The sequence below is a fragment of the Nicotiana tabacum genome, chromosome 5 (genome assembly GCF_000715075.1).
Source record: "Nicotiana tabacum cultivar K326 chromosome 5, ASM71507v2, whole genome shotgun sequence".
NCBI lineage: Eukaryota > Viridiplantae > Streptophyta > Magnoliopsida > Solanales > Solanaceae > Nicotiana > Nicotiana tabacum.
In genome coordinates, this window is record NC_134084.1 from 19,787,228 (window position 1) to 19,809,694 (window position 22,467).

Genomic DNA, 22,467 nt, shown 5'->3' on the forward strand with positions numbered 1-22,467 from the left:
AAATGTGTTCGCACACATTTTGTGTTATCCTTATATTATAAATATATACATATTTTCGTTTTAATAGTCACTAAACGTAGCAAATATTACCTACTGGTTATTGAGTACTTTCCATCTATTTCATGTTTTATTTATATTGCAGTTATTTTATTATGATTCTATTGATAGTATTAATATATCGTCTCTTGTTACCTTCTCGGGGTCTCCTGAAAATAACTTCTCTATCCCTCAGAATAGAGTTAAGGTCTGCTCCCTAAACTCCACTAATGACATTACACTGGACCGTTGTTGTTGTACTAAACTTAGCAAATACTATTATGATTTGAGTTAAACAACTACCCACCCCAAACATTATAAAATGCCAAACATGTCCTTAGCTACCCCACCAACACCTTTGCTTAAAAGTTGAAATCGCACACGGCTCTTTTCTACGTAGTGGTCCACCTTTCTCAAAATGACAACCTATCTTATCATAAACGACAACTTCATCTTTTTCTAACATTAATTAATTCCAACTTATTTGGCTAAGACCAGTCCACTTGTCATCCGCTCATTCGTCACATCTCAGATTTCCTCTATCCCTTTTTAGATAACTTCGTCTGAATAAAGCAACTAAACAGTCACAAAGCTAAAACGAGTTTCCATTATTGCAATTTCAGTGAGAGAAAGTTTTTTAGAGAGAGAAAAAGTATCAAGCAACTAACCAACAACAATGGTGGCGGAGAGCTGGAGTGCGACGGCGAAGCGGTGCGACTCGTGCAAAGCGACGGCGGCGACGGTGTTCTGCAAGGCAGACATGGCGTTCCTGTGCTTATCCTGCGACTCCAAAATTCACGCGGCGAATAAGCTCGCGTCGAGGCACGCGCGCGTGTGGGTATGCGAAGTGTGTGAGCACGCGCCGGCGAGCGTCACGTGCAAGGCGGACGCCGCTGCACTCTGCGTCACTTGCGACCAGGATATTCACTCGGCGAACCCTCTAGCTCGGCGCCACGAGCGGTTCCCTATAGTGCCCTTCTACGACTCTGCCTCCGCCAAGTCTCGTGGTGCAGACGAAATTAATCCTCCGCATCCCGAGACCGAGGAAGAAGTGGAGGCGGAGTCGTGGCTACTACAAACGCCGAACAATAATGCGCAAGGAATTGAGTATAAATCGACCGAGTATTTATTTAGCGATGTGGATCCGTATGCGGAAATGGATATGATAACGGATCAGAAATCGTGTACTGATATTCAACTTCATGTTCAGGAATATAAGGATGATTGTGTTGTGCCTCATGTACAGAACAAAAACGAGATCCATTTGCAAGGTCCAGTTGTTAATGGATACCCGACTTATGAAATGGACTTATCTGGATCTAAACCTTTCATGTACAACTTCAGTTCTCAATCCATTAGCCAAAGTGTATGTCTTTCTTCTCCTTTTCACCTTAATTCTATACAGTACTGTACTCTAGATATTTTACCCAATTAAATTACATAAAATACCATCACATACTATTTATGAAAAATATTAATTGGAAACTTGGGTAAAAATGATTTCAAAACTAATACTCAAAGGAAAGTAACACACAACATAATACTGTAGAGTCCTGAAAAAATGGCGGATAGCTTTAATGAAATGACTAAATACTAATGGTTTAGTGTAACATTCATTTGTGACAGCTAAGTACTTAATCAAGACTAAAAGCTAGTAGTGAGACTTTAACTCTACCGCCCTATTTAGTAAGAATCTATGTTTGGTGTGATCAGTATATTTGGCTTTATTAAAGAAAAGAAGAGGTGAAATCTTAACTACAAAACTACTATATAATGCACTCTACGAGTGAATTAGTTTGTCGCAATTCTGCAAGGCTTGCCGGAGGATTTGACGTTTATGGGTTCAAAATGACACTAAATGCACTGACTATTTAAGTTATTGGTTTGGAAATTAACATTTGTATATATTCAGTAGATTTATTAACACATATATAAGGTCCAAGCTAAAAGTTACTAGCTAGGTTTTGCCGAATCGGTAGCTTATATGCTACCTCCGCCCCTGCTTGTATCTTAGTCCAACTCCTCTTTTTGTTTGTCACCGATTGACAGGACTAATACTCTTAGATGGTACCAATCACTAAACTAACCGAAGTAGCAAAAATCATAAGAGAAGCAAAATTCACAGAAAGTTAAGAAAATGTTTGTAGTTAAATTTTATACATGGTCCTTTCTTTAATATTATTGTCACTGTCAGTGTATGAAAGTTAAACGAACTTCTTGTTTCTCACATAAATGTCATGGCAATCTTAACAGGTCTCTTCATCATCTATGGAAGTAGGAGTTGTGCCTGACCATAACACAATGGCAGATGTATCAAACACATTTGTGAGAAACTCCTCCACTGGTGGCCTACCAAATCCACTTTCAAACTTAGACAGAGAAGCAAGAGTCTTAAGGTACAGAGAGAAAAGGAAGAACAGAAAGTTCGAGAAGACGATACGATATGCTTCTAGAAAGGCGTATGCTGAAACTCGACCCAGAATCAAAGGAAGATTTGCCAAACGTACAGAGAACGAAGTAGACTCCCTCATCGCCTCGTCCGACGCTTCATACGGCGTCGTTCCGTCGTTTTAATAATTATGTAGCAATACTAGTTTTAACTGAAAAGAAAATGAAAAAAAAATATTGTGCTTTTCATGTTGTTTTGGCTAAGGAGGATCGTAATTATGTGTACATATTAATTTTGTTGTGATTTTATGTCTGAATGGTAGAATTTCCCTTTCTATCTTTTTTGTGTTTTGTAATGTAATGAGCTTTTCTTTTTTGGAAGAAAATTTAGCTCCACGGAATTACTAATCATGGTATGAAAAACCTTTTATTTTACTTTAATCTTTTGCTTATGTTTGCAGATGGAAGATTTTGTAAATTAATCAGCAATAAGTTAGTTGATTTACCATGTTAGACTAATCTATTACTGATGATGATTAATTTTGTCGAACTAAATCGTTTTCAAATGATGTAAAAATTAGTATTTTAAATTTTGTGGATCAAATGGAAACTCGCATCTGGTGTTTTGTGTGATAAGAATGTACCACCAAGACTTAAGGGGCAAGTTCTATAGAGTGGTAGTTCGATCGACTATGTTGTATGGTGCTGACTGTTGGTCAGTCAAGAAATTCCATGTCCAAAAGATCAGAGTAGTCGAAATGATGATGTTGAGGTGGATGTGTGGGCATACCAGGAAAGATAAGATTAGGAATGAAGTTATTAGGGACAAGCTGAGAGTGGCCCCTGTGGAAGATAATTTGCGAGAATCGAGGCTGAGATGGTTCGTGCACGTGATGAGGAGAGATATTGATGCCCGGTTAAGAGGTGTGCGAGATTGACCATGGCGGGTCTGAGGAAGGGCAGAGGTAGGCCAAAAAAGAATTGGGTAGAGGTGATTAGGCATGATATGTCATTGCTTCAGCTTACCGAGGACATGACCCTCGATAGGTAGGTGTGGATGTCGAAAATTAAGATTATAGGTTGATAGGTGGTCGAGAGTTAATCGTACCCGTAGTATTAGTATTATTCTTATATTTTTGTATTCCTTGACCTTTGTTATTCCATATTGTGTCATTCTTACCAGTATTGTTAGTAGTATTCTTCTATTTCTCATTTTTAGATCTTTGGTACACATAGTATCTTTGTTTTTCCTGTGTTGCTACTGTTGGTCGCTTCTTGTTTAGTGTTTCTTTAGCCGAGAGTCTATCGTAAACAACTTCTCTACCTTCATAAAGATAGGAATAATGTCTATCTCTACAATATATTCCCCAGACTCTACTCGTGAGAATGCAATAAATTTGTTGTTATTGTTGTAAATTTTGTGATTATTGACGCAAAAAATAAATATACAAAATAAAATCAGCACAATCAATGCCAATGTCCGCAGTTTGAATACTCTCTGCATTCAATGCTGGGAAAACGGTAAGGCACCTAAATTTAGAATGTACCAGAAGAGTAGCCTTAGGGAAATTAATGTATCGATCAAATATGAAGGAAAATAGCGGAGAGTTGATTTTGTAATCCATTATATATGATATTTTAGTTATATGATATTTTTTGTGAGATCGGTAAAAAAATAACACATGAGATATGTAAATTAACACAAGATCTTTATATGTGTATTTTTTTCTATTCAAATTGTAAGTATACACAAAAGATTATTCTCTCAGAAAAGACAGTAGATTTAGGCCGTTTGGATTTAAAAAAAATTACTTACCATAGATCTCCTCCTCTTTTGTTCTCTTCACATTCTAATTCTCAAATGGTGAAAATGTTTCAGATGCTAAAATAACATTTTATGACTTTTAATGGTGTTTTTACATTTTCCTTAGACACAATAATTAGGAAAATACTACTTTTCTTTTACTTAATTGTTTTTCATTTCTCTTTTATTTGTTGTGGACAGAAAATTCACTTTAGTCAACATCATGATGATGTTAGAAGTCGCACCCTCACACGGTTTACCTACTGAATTAGTCCATATCAACAAACTACACACTAAAAAGAAGAAAACAAAGTGAGAGGAAAATAAAGTATAATAATCAAAACATGGGTCCAACTTTAATATCAAAATCTGAAAGCTTATTGGTGGAATAGATTTTCTCATATATTAAACCTACCAAGTAGAGTGAGAACTACTATAAGATGGTGTATATTTTATTCTTGTTGGTAGATAAGTTCTAAATTCTAATTGTTTAAGTGAGCTTTTCCATAAGAATTGTGAAATTTCGAAAAAACGTGAAACAAAATTTGAAGTGAAAATTATATTTGAAAATTATTTTCAAGTGGCGTGGCTTCAGATTACCGAGGATATGGCCCTAGACAGAAAATTATGGAGGTCAAGTATTAAAGTTGTATGTTAGGGGGTAGTTGTGCATATCTCTACGGTGCTCCAATGTCTGGCTAGCCTGTTAGAATTTACTCTTAGACTTCTAGTGGTTAATGTTGAGTTCACACCACTCTTTCGTCTCTCTTAGTGTCGGGATTTATCTACTAGTTATTGTTTTGCTTTTCATCTATTTTCTGGTTCTTGTGATGCAATTGTGTTTTCTATGGTTTTTATTGATGGTACTGATCTATTATCTCTTTTCGTCGTCTTTTCGTCTTCTTGAGCCGAGGGTCTATTCGGAATAGCCTCTTTACCCCCTCGGAGTAGGGGGTAAGGTCTGCGTACACACTACCTTTCCTAGACCTCACTCGTAGGATTTCACTAGGTCGTTCTTCTCGTTGTTGTTGTTGAGTTGTGTTCGTAGCCTTTGATCTGTGAGTCTGATTACTGATATCACAACGAATAGAAAATTTTATAAGATTACAAGTCAACCGTGCAATTTCGTGTAACCAAATTATATAACCAGATTGTACCCTCATTTTTCAATTTAACCATATGATAACTAAAATTCAATGTCCCAACAAACTCAATTGTATGTATCCTCGCTATTCAAATTGTACCCTCATTTTGCCCATGTAATGTGGGTAAGCAGATGAAGTAGATGAAAGATCAAAAAGCATTGAAAGGGAAAAACATTGTGAGTTTAGTTAAGTTGTATACATTGAACATGTAATAATAAATTATTTACACAAAGAAGTATCTTATTAGGTAATTACAGGTAAATATCATGATAAACTGTAATGACTCGTCTGGTCATTTTGAGAATTTAAGCTTCGTTTAGCGGCGTAAGGTCTGGAGCAACTTCGTATTATGTGTATCGACTTGCGTGCATGGTTGAATTCAGTTACCGGGGGATTCAGAGTCGAATTGAAAGAAGGATTCTTGTTTTGGAAACTTAAACGGTGCGAATTTGATCGGAATTGGACTTTTGAGTAAACGGCCCCGAAATGGGTTGTGGGTGATCTCAACAGCTTCGTATGGTGATTTTGGACGTAGGCGTGTATTCGGATTCGGATTTGGAGGTCCATAGAATAATTTGAGGCGTTTCGGTGAAAGTTGGAAAAAGTTGAAGTTTGGAAAATGGAGAAGTTTGACCCATGGTTGACTTTTGTGATATCGGGGTCGGAATGCAATTCCGAGAGTTGGAGCAGCTCCGTTATGTCATTTTGGACTTGTCTGCAAAATTTGGCGTCATTCCGATTGATTTGATAGGTTTCGGCGCGTGTTTTGGAAGTTTGAAGGTTTGAAAGTTCCTAAGTTCAATTCATGGTGTGATTCGTCGTTTCAGCGTTGTTTGATATGATTTGAGACCTCGAGCGAGTCCGTGTTAGGTTATATGACTTGTTTGTGTGTTTAGACGGGGTCCTGGGGGCCTCGGGTGTGTTCCGGGTGGGTTACGAGTCATTTTTCCTTGTTTTTGAACTGTTGTTTTCTGGTGTCTGATATCCTCTTTCGCGTCCACGAAGCCCCTTCCGCGTTCGCGAAGTGTCTCTGTTGGTCACCTCAATTTTCCTTCTTCGCATTTGCGAAGCTCTGTCTCTTCCTTCATCGCGTTCGCGTAGTTATGTCATCCCACCCTTCGTGTTCGCGTATTATTTCACGCGTTCGCGAAGAGCAGTCTTTGGGCCATCAGACTTTTCTTCTTCGCGTTCGCGGACGTATTGTTGCGTTCGCGGACGCATTGTCGCGTTCGCGATGAGCAACCTGGGCAGGCTTCATTTTTTTTCTCCCTCCACGTTCGCGATGAACAAATATCTGGGCGGGCAGAATATATTCCAAAATCGAGGGTTACACCATTTTCATCATGACTTGACTTGTGGAGCTCGGTTTTGAGCGATTCTTTGAGGGGTTTTCACACAAATCGATTGGATAAGTTTTCTTCACCTAGAATCAAACATATTCCATGATTTTATCCATTTTTTATCATTTAAATTGTGTTTTGGGTTGGGGAAAGAGTTGGTTTTTGAAGAAAATTTCTAAAATGAAAAATCGTGATTTGAGGGACCAAATAGTATCGGAATTTGATAAATTTTATATGGTTGAACTCGTATCGGAATGGGTATTCGGTTTTTGTAAAATTTATTGGGTTCCGAGGTGTGGGTCCTAGGGTCGACGTTTGGACCGATTTTTTGGATTTTGTTAAAGATTGAGACTTTATGATCCGAAATAGTTTCTTATGCGTTTTGTTTGTGCTTTGAAGTTAATTTGGTTAGATTTGAGCCGGAGGTCTTTTCACCTGAGAAGTGCATTTTTGAGTATCGATTTGTCGTCTTTGAAGCAAGTATCTTGCCTAACCTTGTGGGGACTGGGGACTTCCCCTTAAAATTTGAGTCTTCTATGTTGATTGTAGTCCGTGTACGCGAGGTGACAAGTGCGTATTCGGAATTATTTGTGGAAAGTTGGCCTTTTAGAATTCTTAGGCCCTTATATTCACTGAGTATGAAGTTATTCTTGATGTGATTGAGTTTTTCATTTACTAGTTTCACCTCTTCACGCTTTAATTTGAATTAATTGTTTTATGATTCATTCTTATTGCCTATTTGACTCTTACTTTGCTTAATTGAAGATTTTTACCTCTTCTATTGTCATGCTATCTTTCATAACTGCTTGTCTTTATTGGAAATCATTATTATCTCTCCTGTAATTGTTTAGTCTTAATTAAGGTTGTGATTATCTTCCCGCTGCTCATCCTTAATTGAAATTTTTGTATATTCTTCGTAATTTGCCCAACCTTAAAAGAAGTTTAGATATCCTATATTTAGTTGACAATTCCTTATTTGAAATTATTTTATCTGTGTTAGCTTCCTTGTTGTTGAACTACATATTGTGGGATCGTTGGTTCATATTATTTTTTTCCCTTGTTGAGTTGTTCTTATTACGCTTAGTACTCTCTATTGTGGTTATTCCTTGTGAGCTAGTTTTACCGTCTCCTTGTGATCGAAAGTTCTTGAGTTGATTTACTTGTCGTGTTCTTGTATATATTGTAATTGTTGCTATTGTACTTGTTGTGGTGGTGCACGAGGTTTCTGCCGTGCGGTTGTTGTTGTGGGGTTGCACGAGGTTTCTGCCATGCTATTGCTACTATTGATATATTGCACATGCGGCGTGACAAGGAAGGATATGTATATATGCTTAAATGTGGGTTGTGCATATGGCGAGACAAGGTGGGAACATTATGATGCACGTATGGCGAAACAAAGGGGGAAATCACTATATTATTATTGCACACATGGCGAGACAAAGTGGGCTATGTCAGGGATTGATTGTGATGATTTGTGATGGCCTGGGGCATTCTTACTGTTAGATATTGTGTTGTGGTACGCTTACCTGTATGAGTTTTATCTCGTGGAAGTTGTGAGAAACATCTTACGTGTTGTCCGTGTTGAAGTTTGGCAAAATGCCAAAGTCCCACATTGGTTGAGAGTTAAGTTTGGGGGGGATTTTTCCCCTATAAAAGAAGGCCTAATGTTTAGGATTGAAACACACCTCTCATTTGCCTTCTCATCTGTTTAAGGCATTTGTATCTTCTCTCTTTAGTATTATTTCACTTGTATTTTTGGAGTGGAATAAAATATTTGGTTGTGTCCGAGGAGTAGGCAAAATTAGCCGAACCTCGTAAATTCTGGTGTTCCCTTTATTATTGCTTTATTGTCTTATTTATTATTTGGTGGTTGTCATAATTTTTGGTATAGTAGTTGTGACTTATTCACACTCTATACATTTGGCTTCCGCAACAATTGGTATCAGAGCCAAGGTACTGTCTAAGTATGCTCTGTGGTTGCAGCATAGTCTGATCTTCCACATCAGAAAAGATTTATCTTGGTAACTGAGTCAAGGTTCTGTCTGAGTATGCTCTGTGGTTGCAGCTTAGTCTGATCTTCCACATCAGAAAGGAAATAATCTTGATTTGTGTCGTCAGCTATTAAATAATATTTGTGTCAAAGATGGGAGACAATAAACAAGAAGAATCTACATCAAGTGTCAACAATACGTCATCATTGGCATCTTCGCTTATGACAAGAATTGTGTCAAATGCGAAATTTGCGGTCGAAATATTTGACGGGTCCGGACATTTTGGGATGTGGCAAGGCGAGGTTCTAGATGTCCTTTTTCAACAAGGGCTAGATCTGGCCATTGAAGAAAAGAAACCAGATGTTATTGGAGAAGAAGATTGGAGAATTATCAACCGTGTTGCTTGCGGTACCATTCGATCCTACCTTGCTAGAGAGCAGAAATATCCATACACAAAGGAAACTTCTGCAAGTAAATTATGGAAAGCACTGGAGGATAAATTTTTGAAGAAAAACAGTCAAAATAAATTGTACATGAAGAAGAGACTGTTTCATTTCACCTATGTTCCTGGTACCACGATGAATGAACATATCACCAGTTTCAATAAGTTGGTTACAGATTTGCAAAATATGGATACAACTTATGATGATGGTGACTTGGCCTTGATGTTGTTGGCGTCACTTCCTGATGAGTACGAGCACCTTGAAACTACTCTACTCCATGGAAATGACGAAGTTTCTCTCAGAGAAGTTTGTTCGGCTTTGTACAGCTATGAACAAAGAAAGCGAGAAAAACAGAAGGGCGGAGAAGGAGAAGCACTATTTGTGAGGGGTCGTCCTCAAAATCAAACGAGGACAAAGAAGGGAAGATCCAAGTCAAGATCCAGACCCAGCAAAGATGAATGTGCCTTTTGTCGAGAAAAAGGGCACTGGAAGAAAGACTGTCCGAAGTTGAAGAATAAGGCCAAACATAACAATGGAAAGGCCATTATGGATTCAAATGTAGCTGATTGTGATGATTCAGACTTCTCATTAGTTACAACAGAGTCATCAACATCATCAGACATATGGTTGATGGACTCGGCTTGTAGCTATCATATGTGTCCCAACAGGGACTGGTTCATGGAATTTCAAGAAGGAGAATATGGAGTCATCCACACAGCGGATAACAACCCTCTTACCTCATATGGCATTGGTTCAATACGATTAAGGAACCATGATGGAATGATCAGAACATTGATAGATGTTCGATATGTACCGGATTTGAAGAAGAATCTCATCTCTGTGGGAGCCCTAGAATCAAAAGGGTTCAAAATCATTGCAGAAAATGGAGTGATGAGAGTATGCTCCGGTGCACTAGTGGTAATGAAGGCTAATCGGAAGAATAATAATATGTACCGCTATCGTGGCAGTACAGTTATTGGGACAGCGACAGTAACATCCAGTGACGACAAAGAGGCAGAAGCAACCAAGCTATGGCACATGCGCTTGGGACATGCTGGAGGAAAATCCTTGAAAACTCTATCAGATCAAGGATTGTTAAAAGGAGTAAAGGCTTGCAACTTGGAGTTTTGTGAGCATTGTGTCAAAGGGAAACAGACAAGGGTTAAATTTGGTACAGCGATCCATAATACTAAAGGCATTTTGGATTATGTACACTCTGATGTTTGGGGTCCTTCCAAAACACTTTCATTGGGTGGGAAGCACTATTTTGTAACCTTTGTTGATGATTTTTCTCGAAGAGTGTGGGTGTATACAATGAAAAACAAAGATGAAGTGCTGGGAATTTTTCTCAAATGGAAGACGATGGTGGAGAATCAAACAGGCAGGAGGATCAAGTGTATTCGCACAGACAATGGAGGTGAATACAAAAATGATCATTTCAATAAGGTCTGTGAAAATGATGGCATCGTCCGACACTTCACTGTTAGACATACACCACAACAGAATGGAGTGGCAGAACGTATGAACCGGACCTTGCTGGAGAAGGTACGGTGTATGTTGTCCAATGCTGGCTTGGGCAAAGAATTTTGGGCTGAGGCAATTACATATGCATGTCACCTCATTAATCGTCTACCATCTGCTGCTATTGATGGCAAAACACCATTTGAAAAATGGTACGGAAAACCTGCTGTAGATTATAACTCTTTGCACGTGTTTGGCTCAACTGCATATTATCATGTGACGGAGTCAAAATTGGATCCAAGGGCAAAGAAGGCTATTTTTATGGGAATTACTTCTGGAGTCAAAGGATATCGCTTATGGTGCCCTATGACAAAGAAAGTAATATTCAGCAGAGATGTTACCTTTGATGAATTTGCTATGGTAAATAAGGTAACAGAAGATACCAAACAAAATGAAGGTGCTTCTAAGCAGGTGGAGTTTGAGGGAAAATTTATTTTTCCTACACAAGAAGCAGAGGAGGAAACAAATGAAGATTACCCTCTGGAAGGAGAGCCAGTAGAGGAGATTCCAACTCAGGAATCTCAACAACAACTTGAATCAATAGTAACCAGCAGGCCAAAAAGAACAATAACGAAACCTGTTCGTCTCATAGAGACGGTTGCTTGTGCAACCTCAATTGTAGCTGATGATGTTCCTACTACTTATAAAGACGCTGTCCAAAGTTCAGAAGAAGATAAGTGGAGGATTGCCATGAATGATGAAATACAGTCCCTTCATCAGAATCATACATGGAGATTGGCCAATCTCCCGAAGGGAAAGAAAGCAATTGGGTGCAAATGGGTATTTGCAAAGAAGGAAGGATTTCCTAACCAAGTAGATGTTCGCTACAAAGCAAGATTGGTGGCCAAAGGATATGCTCAAAAGGAGGAATTGATTACAATGAAGTGTTTTCTCCAGTTGTAAAACATTCCTCCATTAGAATTATGTTGGCTTTGGTAGCACAATTGGATTTGGAACTAGTTCAGATGGATGTAAAAACTGCGTTTTTACATGGAAACTTGGAGGAGGAAATCTACATGACTCAGCCAGAAGGATTCAAAGTTGCTGGAAAAGAAAATATGGTGTGCAAACTTGAAAAATCGTTGTACGGATTGAAACAATCTTCTAGACAATGGTACAAGCGATTTGACGAGTTTATGTTGCGGCAAGGGTACAAGAGAAGCAAATACGATCATTGTGTGTATTTGCACAAGCTTAAAGATGGTTCCTTTGTATATCTTCTCCTATATGTTGATGATATGTTGATAGCTTCCAAGAATTCGGAAGAAATTGATAAGTTGAAGATTCAACTGAAGAAGGAGTTCGAGATGAAGGATTTGGGTGAGGCAAAGAAAATTCTTGGCATGGAGATAATTAGAGACAGACGTTCAAAGAAACTCTGTTTATCTCAAAAGGAATATTTGAAGAGAGTACTTCAACGTTTTGGCATAGATGACAAGACTAAGCCAGTTAGTACTCCACTTGCTTCCCATTTTAAGCTAAGTACTACTATGTCGCCAATGGATGAAGCTGAACGAGAGTATATGTCAAAGGTACCATACGCAAATGCTGTTGGTAGCTTGATGTATGCAATGGTTTGCACAAGGCCTGACATTTCACAAGCTGTTGGAGTTATTAGCAGATATATGCACAATCCAGGGAAGGAGCATTGGCAAGCTGTGAAGTGGATTCTACGGTATATTCATAATACTGTAGATGTCGGATTAGTTTTTGAGCAGGAAGACAATCAGTTTGTAGTTGGATATTGTGACTCAGATTTTGCGGGTGATATGGACAAACGAAGATCAACTACTGGTTATGTGTTTACTTTTGCAAAGGCACCAGTTAGTTGGAAGTCTACTTTGCAGTCAACAGTTGCTTTGTCTACAACAGAGGCAGAGTACATGGCTATTACAGATGCTGTGAAAGAGGCAATTTGGCTTCAAGGATTGCTAAAGGAGCTTGGTGTTGAACAAAAAGGTATCACAATTTTTTGTGATAGTCAAAGTGCTATTCAATTAGCGAAGAACCAAGTTTATCATGCAAGGACGAAACACATTGATGTTCGGTATCATTTCGTACGAGAAATCATAGAAGAAGGTGGAGTCACGGTGAAGAAAATTCATACTACAGAGAATCCTGCTGATATGCTGACAAAGGTGGTGACTGCGGTCAAGTTTCAACATTGTTTGGATTTGATCAACATTGTTGAACACTGAAGATTGAAGATGAAGACACAACCAAAATTTGTTATTGAGAGAGAATTGAAAATGTGGAATTTTGCCAAGGTGGAGATTTGTTGAAGTTTGGCAAAATGCCAAAGTCCCACATTGGTTGAGAGTTAAGTTTGGGGGGGATTTTTCCCCTATAAAAGAAGGCCTAATGTTTAGGATTGAAACACACCTCTCATTTGCCTTCTCATCTGTTTAAAGCATTTGTATCTTCTCTCTTTAGTATTATTTCACTTGTATTTTTGGAGTGGAATAAAATATTTGGTTGTGTCCGAGGAGTAGGCAAAATTAGCCGAACCTCGTAAATTCTGGTGTTCCCTTTATTATTGCTTTATTGTCTTATTTATTATTTGGTGGTTGTCATAATTTTTGGTATAGTAGTTGTGACTTATTCACACTCTATACATTTGGCTTCCGCAACAGTCCGTTCTTTTCCTTATGCTTATTAGCTGGTAGAAACTATGTTAGAGCACTTGCACAAGCATACACGTAGTCGAACACTCCCATTGGATATGAAGTTCTTCTGATATTGCTGAGTACAGATGTACACCCTCGTTTACTTGTCACATATACGAGAGTAGCTCTAGCTAGCAAGTGAGTTGTCAGCGTAACCATGAGGTGTGATGACGGCACAGGATGCCAAGTATTAGGCTTCAGGTATTGGGACCCGCTTGCTGTGAGATATTGTGTTGTGGTACGCTTAAATGTATGAGTTTTATCTCGTGGAAGTTGTGAGAAACATCTTACGTGTTGTCCGTTCTTTTCCTTATGCTTATTAGCTTGTAAAAACTATGTTAGAGCATTTGCACAAGCATACATGTAGTCGAACACTCCCATTGGATATGAAGTTCTTCTGATATTGCTGAGTATAGATGTACACCCTCGTTTACTTGTCACATATGCGAGAGTAGCTCTAGTTAGCAAGTGAGTTGTCAGCGTAACCATGAGATGTGATGAGGGCACAGGATGCCAAGTATTAGGGTTCAGGTATTGGGACCCGTGAGTTGCAATTTGTCCGAGATTCGATATTTCGTGGAGTTTGTTGGCTAAGACCTGATGTGAACACTGTCGTAGGGCCTGGGTTATGGCTTACCTTTACTGTATTTGTGATTTAGGATTTGGGTTTGTGATTTCGCTCGCTCTTCTATGTCATTATTTTGGTATTTCTGTTGTTACTTGTTGTTTTCTTCCCTTATTGTGATTGAAGTATTGTTAGCCATTTCGTGTAGTCTTTATATATACATCATGTTCTGTTGTTCTTATGCTTATATTTGTACAGTTTATTGGATCGGTAGGTGTCTTGACTGTTCCTCGTCACTACTCCATCGAGGTTAGTCTTGATACTTACTGGGCACCGCTGTGGTGTGCTCATGCCACTCTTCTGTACATTTTTATTGTGCAGATCCAAGTATCGATCGTTAGTAGCTGTGCGGATCATTGCTGAGGAGACACAAGGTAAACATGCTGCTGCGTTCGCAGGCTTCGGAGTCACCTCCTTACTTGTATTCAATTGTTTTCATTCTTTTCCAAACAGTTATATTTATAAGTGGTAGCTAACTCTGTAGAACTTATGACTTATACTACCGGGCTTTGGGGATATGTTCATTGTATAAAGGATTCATTCCAGTAGAATTTTAAGATGTTATTCATTATTGTTGTTCTTCTGTAAATATTAGACTTACCTAGTCCTTAAGACTAGGTGCCGTCACGAAACCCAACGGAGGGAAAATTGAGTCGTGATATAAACATTAGTTGTTGGTAATCTGGTGTGAATGATAACTAACCTACTATCGTCCGTTAGAAGAGTTTTTCCTTTCTTCTACTTACAGTAAGTATCCGAGACTCTCCATATTCGCCTTTCCCTCGAAAATTACTTCACGAAAAAAAAGAAGAGGTTCATTGTAGAGTAACATTTCAAAATTAGGTCAAAAATTATATAATTGTAATGGTTGAGATAAAATATGATCACATGTCAGTTCTGATGTTATACTGTATTTCAATTTGCAACTTTATAATTTAGGAAAGTAAATCATAGTAGTCTGAGTTTCAAGTTAGTAGGCAAGTGGAATGAGTTATACATTTAAATTTCAACTTAGTATGATCTATGACCTTTCTAGTTCGAGTATTCTGGAGTATAATTAGTAGTGTGAAAACTTTCTGTTTCTTTATTCTTGCCTAATTTCTAAGTTCTTGCTTAGTAAAAAGGACAAAAATCCAACAACAACAACATACCCTGTATAATCCCACGAGTGAGATATGGGGACTGTAGTGTGTAGCAGACCTTACCCCTACCTAGAGAGTTAGAGAAGCTGTTTGCGATAGACCCTCGGCTCAAGAAAAAAGGACAAAAATCCCTTTTAATATGTAAGGCAACAGCTAGAGGAAACTAAAACATCAAAAGCACTACAAAAATGGAGACTTCAAAATAATCGCTTTAGTAAATGTAAAATTGAATTCACAAACACCATATGGTATGCATTCTGTAATTCCTGAGATGATCTCAAGTATTAACAGACAGTATTTTTTCCATTGCAAATTACAAAAATGCTTACCCTCTTATGAACTAATTAATCTAACAATTGTCCCTCACAAATTGGCTGCAAATAAGAATCATTTTATGAATATAGCTCCTTTTAACAAACTATATATATACTTCTGTTGCTGAAACCTAAGCCTTGCCAACGAACTCCACATCGAACAATAGAACTGAATTTGGAGGAATAATGCATGTACCTAAACCACCAATACGAGGTAGTTAGGCAAATTTAAACCTACCAAAACTCCATCCATCTCATTTTATGCGGTACGCTTTTCCTTTTTAGTCTGTCCCAAGAAAAACTATCGCATTTATATATATTTGAAAACTCCGGATATAGTCGGGCTCCAATGCGGGTACCGGACACCGGGTGGGAAACCAAAAAAAAAATGTTATATATATATTTGAAAACTCTATAATCTTATCATTCTCATTTTACCCTTGATGAAATGACTAGCTAGCTATGTTCAGCTTAATATAACAGTTCACTTTTTTTTTACGAGGAGAGATAATATGAAAGAACATGGAGAACAATTTTAGTACTATGGATAATTTAACTTATGTGCTAAATGTCTATCCTTTGTTTCTTGAACTCCATGCAAAGTCAAAACGCCGTCACATAAAATGGGACAAGGGGAGCATGCAGGGGCGGCTCAATGATATTTGTGGCCTAAAGCCGAACTTCATTGAGGGGCCCTTAAATTTTTGTTGCAGAAGAAAACTCATAATTTTATTTGAAATTTATTTTTCTAGCTTTTTGAGATGCAAAATTATTAATAATTTGTTTATAATCGGTTTCTTCTAATAATTCTTTTTCAATTGATAATATAGCTAATCCATTTAATCTCTCTTGAGACATTATTGATCTTAAGTAAGATTTTATTAGTTTTAATTTTGAAAAACTTCTTTCCGCTGAGGCAATTTCCTTAGCAGAAATCATGGTAGTTGCAAATCCTTCTTCTCTATATTTTTTTTAAAAAGAAATCAAACCACTAAGTTAATCTATGCCAACATCAATATGCATATCTTTTGATTGTAAATGTTTGCTAACTGAATTAACTGCAAATAGTATATCATACCAAATAGTCATACCTAGTAAAAATTCAAAATTTTCAAGCTCACAAGTTGCTAAACAACTAGCTTCACTTTTAGTTTTAGGATACTCACTAGCCTCTACTAATTTCAATAAAGCATTTTTTATTTGTGGAGTTTGAAATCGTATTGCTTTAATACTTTCAATGCGACTTTCCCAACGCGTTTGTGATAACGGTTTAAGAGTTAGGCTGGGTACATTATCTTCTAAAAATTTTCATCGCAAAAATATATTCCTTTTTCCAATTGTTCTCCAACGGCCTCTTTTCCTTGAAACTTGCATTTTTTTTCTTTTCAAATACTTTATATTATTAAAAAAAGGGACAAAATACATTAACTGTAGAAAATTTTGGGGCCCCTACAAATAAGGGGCCCTAAGCAAGTGCTTTACTTGCTTGGCCCTTAGGCCGGCCCCGGGAGTATGCAACTGGTATTGTTCGATATGTTTGCTTACCTCCTCTGCAGCCAGCTCCTCTCATTCCATATCCAAGTTCTGGAGGAATCTTCAGTTTACGCTTTCCTCCTGAAAATTAAGAGATAAGAATAGTATTTACTTTTAATTTCAAAGTATAATAGAATTTGAACTATGAAATGTGCTCCTACCAGTTAGCATTGGGGGAAAACCATCACCTCCTAAAATTCCCTGATCCCAACCTTTAATAACCTATAAGAGGAAATAAGCAGCAAAAATGAGTCTATCATCTATTATTAGACATTGTAAATTTCACATAGTAGAGAAAAGTTTCACTTCATATTTTACTGAAGCTTGTGGCTTGTTCATCTTGTTGTATCAGGCTACAAGATTGCACCTAGAGCTGATGGAAATTTCTACGCCATTTTGTTTTTTCATAAGGGGAAAAGTAAACGGTGAAGAAATTTCCAAGAGCTGATAGTACTGCTATAGAAAAATAACAAACCTCGCCAACACCAACACGAAATGTAAGAGGCTTTCCACGGTTGTAGCTGCTATCGAAGACGTTCCCATTTTCCAGTTTGCCCACATAATGTGCCTGCATAACATAATATAACATATCAGTAATCTGATACAACTCATTATAGCCCAGAAGAAAAATTAGGTGAGAGCTGAGATGTCTAGTCTCCCCAGATAAACGGAGAACATCTTCCAAAACCATTAAATTCATTTCAGGTTTCAACTTTCACCCTCAATTACCCTTATAAAGCTAGTATAACTTAATTTTGGGTTCAATCTTTTTCTTGATGACCGAGAAATCACTAAAGGCTAGTTGACCCAAGGTTCGGAGCTCTATGAATACTGGACCAGCCGTCTAACCTTCACTTAAATAGCAGGCTTTTGTTCGCAACAAGGCTCAAACTCGTGATGTGAGCCTAACCTACGTATCACATACTACACTCTTACCATTGAACCAAATTTGTGGGAACAACTTCAGGAATCAATCTTCCCGATGTTGAAAGCTAATATAACTACATAAAGCTATCTCTTATCTAGCATTTTAAGTCTTAAATGAGATGATATGCACAATTTAACGAGCTTGCATTAAGGGCCTAGGTTATTGAAGTTCTCATGTCAATGGCCATTGTCAAACCTAGGATCAAATATGAGTTAAGAAACCCTTTTTTCTTCTTATATATGTCCCTCTACTATTTACACCAAAAGAGGGAAAATCCTGAAATAAATCATAAATAGATTCTTAGGACAAATTTTGGAACTCTGGCTTTCAATAACTCTTAACTGAGAATAAGGATATATATTTAATGCATAAAGAGAGTATGAGAAATCACATAAACTTAGTAATCCTGTATGACTTGCAAAACTTTTCATCATCTCCTAACTAAAAGTTTTTTATCCAATTTTACTAATTCTATTCCATTTTTGGAAGTTCTACACGTCAAATCTTTCCCTTGTCACATTTACAATTATATAGAAACTTATACCTCAACTTTCTCTTTCTAGCTATCCCCCTTCCACTCCCATCAATGATCCGAATGGTATTTCAGTTCAAATTAAATGCTTCAGTTGAAGACACCCCTTTGATACACAGAGACGAAGTCAGAATTTGAAGTTTATGGATTCTGAACATACCATCGAACTTGTAGCTCGTCTTGGTTTCTGGGTTAGCAATTAAATAGTTATACATATTTAATGAATTTTCTAATGCAAGTACAAGGTCTAAACAAAAACTATCTAATAATCTAGCTCCGTCCCACTTTGATGCATAATACCTAACCATACTTTTTTTCAAGTAATATAGCAAATTGCAGCAACTCTTGGTACTTGCTTTAAGAAAAGAGAGGAAACAAAAGCACTTTTTTATAGCCTGATTGGCCAAGCTTTTCCAAACCTAAAAGTTAAAAAAAAAGTATTTTTTTTCAAAGTTAAAGTATTTGGCCACACTTTTGGAAGAAAAAACGTGCTTTTGAGGAGAAGTAGAAGCAGTGTAGAAAAAAGCAACTTCTCCCCAAAAGCATTTTTGAGAAAAATGCGTTTAATAGCCTGTTTGGCCAAGCTTCTAAAATTAACTTATTTTGAAAAGTGCTTTTGGTGATAACCAGTTTGTGTTTGGCTAATTAATTTGAAAAACACTTTTGAGCAGTAATTAGTGTTTGACCGAGCTTTTAAAACTGGTTCTAAGTATATTTTTCTCAAAAATGCTTGGCCAAACACCTCAATTTTTTTAAAAAAACACTTTTGACTGAAAAAAGCACTTTTGACCCAAAAAAGTTTGGCCAAACAGGCTATTAGAAATATTTTTTAAAAGTTTGACCAAACACTAACTGTTGCTCAAAAGTGCTTTTCAGATTAATTAACCAAACACAAATTGCTTCTTAATGCAAGTACTTGGTTAATTAACGCATCAATTTGTGGTCAATGCACCTTTTAGTTAAATTAACTTAGTTGGAAATAAACACTAGGTGTGAGTAACTTTTTTTTGGCTCTAATCTAATAACTATAAGATACAAATTAAAAGCAAATAATGAAATCAAATAGAAGTTTAAAGAGAAAAACCTTAATTAACTGCCCTTTAACAGCTTCAGGGCCATAACCCACAACTTTATCACAGTAAGCAAGACCAGAAGGAGTAACTGTAAATTCACATCCAGTAGCTGTAGCTTCTTCTTCAGCAAATGCTTCAATATTTGACTGTGGCTGCAAAAGTGCCTCAAGAACAGTTGCAGCAATACTCAACCCAAGTGTACTAAGAGCTTCTCTCCTTTTGAATAAAGTAGGCAATTGACTTTTCTCTTTGAGTTTATTCACAGATGAAGATAGTGAAATTGAGTCGTTTGTTTGAGAATTTTTGTTACAGAGTAATGGAGATTTGAGTGTGTTATTGTGCTTTGTAGGAATGTATGTTCCAATGGAAAAGGGAACTGAATTCATTTCCACTGACTACAGAGTTTTTGAACGGATAAGAGAAGCTATGCACAGGTGCGTGGGTTTTAGCCAAGTTTTGTAGTCTCTATCTGTTTGATATTTGTCTCCCCTTTTCTATTTTTTTTTTAATTATCTCATTCATTTAATGTGACACATTGCATTTTTAATTTGTTCAGTAAAACAACACCTTTTATATTTAGAAATAATTTAGGTATAACAGCACTTTTGGTCCCCAATTACTGATAAACTCTATTTTAATCATTGTGATATTTGATTAAGCACATTGAACCTTTAACTAATTAAATTTTGGTTCATTTTTAATCCTTCTACTTGCAACTATTCATAAATTTACTGAATTATCAGCCATTGCACAGTTTAATTAGATTTATATTGTTACTAAATATTTGTGTCTAATATAGTTTTAATGATAGTATATATAACATATTTCTTACCTAAACGCACAAAAACACAAGTTTTAGTTAACTTAGAGGTTTTAATACACTTGGTTAGTTATCACAAGGACCAAAATAGAATTTACCACAGTTGAGGGATAAAAAATGCTATTAACTCTAAAAGTTTTATTTTACTTTTAATAAAATAATTAACAATCAAATAAATATATGTGACTTATTTTATATCACAAATTTAAAATTTTAATTTATTTTTAATTATATATTAATCAAATATTGTCACATAAATTAAAACGTACTAAATTGGGCTAAAGTAAAGCAAAGTTGGAATGAAAGCCAAAGCTATTATGTGAGAGACTCCACTTACATCACTAATTCCTTTTGTGTTTTCTTGTTTTTCTTTTTCTATTTCGTCTTTTCCTTGTTTGAATAAGTAACTCATTTTGTTTGTTTTAATTAACTCATTTTGTCCATTAAGGTACTCATAAAAACAAAAAAATTGAACCAAATCATCTAAGAATTGAAAAGTATTTAAGCTTAGGGCCCATTTGGATGGACTTGTTTTAAGTGACTTTTAAGTCAAAATAGTTTTTAAGTCAAAAGTTAGGAATCCTAACTTTTGGATTTTGGTTTGTTTTTGTTATTTTAGCCTAAAAACAAGTGCTTAAAAGTACTTTTTTATTTTATTCAAACACTACAAAATGACTTAAAAGCGATTTTGGCTTAAAAGCACTTAAAACAAGTCAAACCAAACGGATTAGTTTGGTTTTATTTTTAATTCTAAACGTTGACACTTGCCAATGTTTGGTGGAATTTAGTGTTAAGGAAAAGGAAAAACCTCAAAATTTTCTCCACTTTCCTTCTTCCATTATTCCTACTTCCACCGTGAGAAAGAACATTATAAGTTCATTAAAGCAAGTTAAGGAAGTGATTGTCAGCTTTGAGATAGATACTGAAATGCTTATGGAGGAACTTGTGACAGGACCTCCGCGATTAGTTCGTCTAGGAATCACTGAAGAGATGGGAAATCCCGAGATATCTGTTTACCCTAAAAAATGGATAACAATTAAATTTGTAAGTAATTTTAAGGATACATGGATTTATTCAATACAAACGGTAAAGATTGCTAGAATAAATAAATAATAGATGTAATAAATTATCAAACCGCTTGAAAATAAGGGGGATGATTCTAGACTCGAGGGCAACCTCAATGAGGTATCCGTCTTCGATCCCGGGCTTATATTAACGAAATACTGATCGACAACGTAAGAGCTTTGAATAACACAAAAATAATAGTATATTGCTTTGGTACACATGTTACAATATTTTTAATGAATAGTCAGACCCCCTTTATATAGTAGGGGAGTGCTACTCTAGGTATAATTCCATAAAAGGTAAAAATCTGTCGTTTAACTAATCACTGGATTCCCGCCGGTACGTGTCGATATCCACATTGTGATACCCGACTGGTCACAGATATTACGGCCTTCCGTTAATCATGTTCGATTGCCCGATAGTGCTCTCTGAAGTTTTTTAGGGTTTGGACCGATCTTGGGGTCATGGCCCCGATATTCTCGAGGGCAGGCGTCGTGCCCCCTGTGAGCACGTGATTTTTGCTTCACGGAAATTACTCCAAAAGAAATCAAAAAATAAAATAAATGGTTTTGTTGTACAATTTTTTGAATTTTACGTGGCAGTTTTGGCAGTTAGCTGTAGTTTTGTCTGTGATTTGTTTGGTTTTGTCAAAACAAAATACAATAATATATGTTTAATATGAGTGATAGTTGTTGTTTGAATATTAATTAATATTTGTGTGATTTTTGTATTTTTTTATTTTACATTTTTTAGTTAGGAATTTCATTTAAATCAAAATTAAAAGAAGAAAGAAGAAATGAGTTTAAAATCGGAATTGGGCCACTAAATTGGACCCAAAATCAGGCCCAAAAACATTGCCTTTGCCCGGTCCAGTTTGGTTGGCCTCGGGGGCACCCAAACGACGTCGTTCCAATCATATTTGATCTGGACCGTTGATCTCAGAATGATCAACGGCCAAGATCCCATATCCATACCCATTGTTTAAACCCGACCCGTTCAACCCCGGACAAACCCAACCCCCTTCAGTTGGAACGACACCGTTCCTCATTAGTTAAACGATCCTAGCCCTCAATCTCACTTCATCCAACGGCCAGGATCTAA

General features: G+C 36.7%; 2 protein-coding genes across 2 annotated transcripts; one reads left to right on the forward strand and one right to left on the reverse strand.

Annotated features, from left to right (window-relative positions):
• The first annotated feature begins 618 nt into the window (after positions 1–618).
• LOC107826614 (zinc finger protein CONSTANS-LIKE 3) lies at positions 619–2,865 on the forward strand. Its single transcript, XM_016653614.2, has 2 exons — positions 619–1,402; positions 2,290–2,865. The coding sequence occupies exons 1-2, from the start codon at positions 713–715 to the stop codon at positions 2,608–2,610; spliced, it is 1,011 nt and encodes a 336-aa protein (XP_016509100.1). The 5' UTR covers positions 619–712; the 3' UTR covers positions 2,611–2,865.
• Positions 2,866–15,311: 12,446 nt separating this feature from the next.
• On the reverse strand, positions 15,312–19,972 carry LOC107826615 (peptidyl-prolyl cis-trans isomerase FKBP13, chloroplastic). The gene is made up of 5 exons (XM_016653616.2): positions 19,493–19,972; positions 17,424–17,516; positions 17,110–17,170; positions 16,961–17,029; positions 15,312–15,611 (listed from the first exon to the last, which is right to left on the reverse strand). The coding sequence occupies exons 1-5, from the start codon at positions 19,865–19,867 to the stop codon at positions 15,547–15,549; spliced, it is 663 nt and encodes a 220-aa protein (XP_016509102.1). The 5' UTR covers positions 19,868–19,972; the 3' UTR covers positions 15,312–15,546.
• Positions 19,973–22,467: the final 2,495 nt, after the last annotated feature.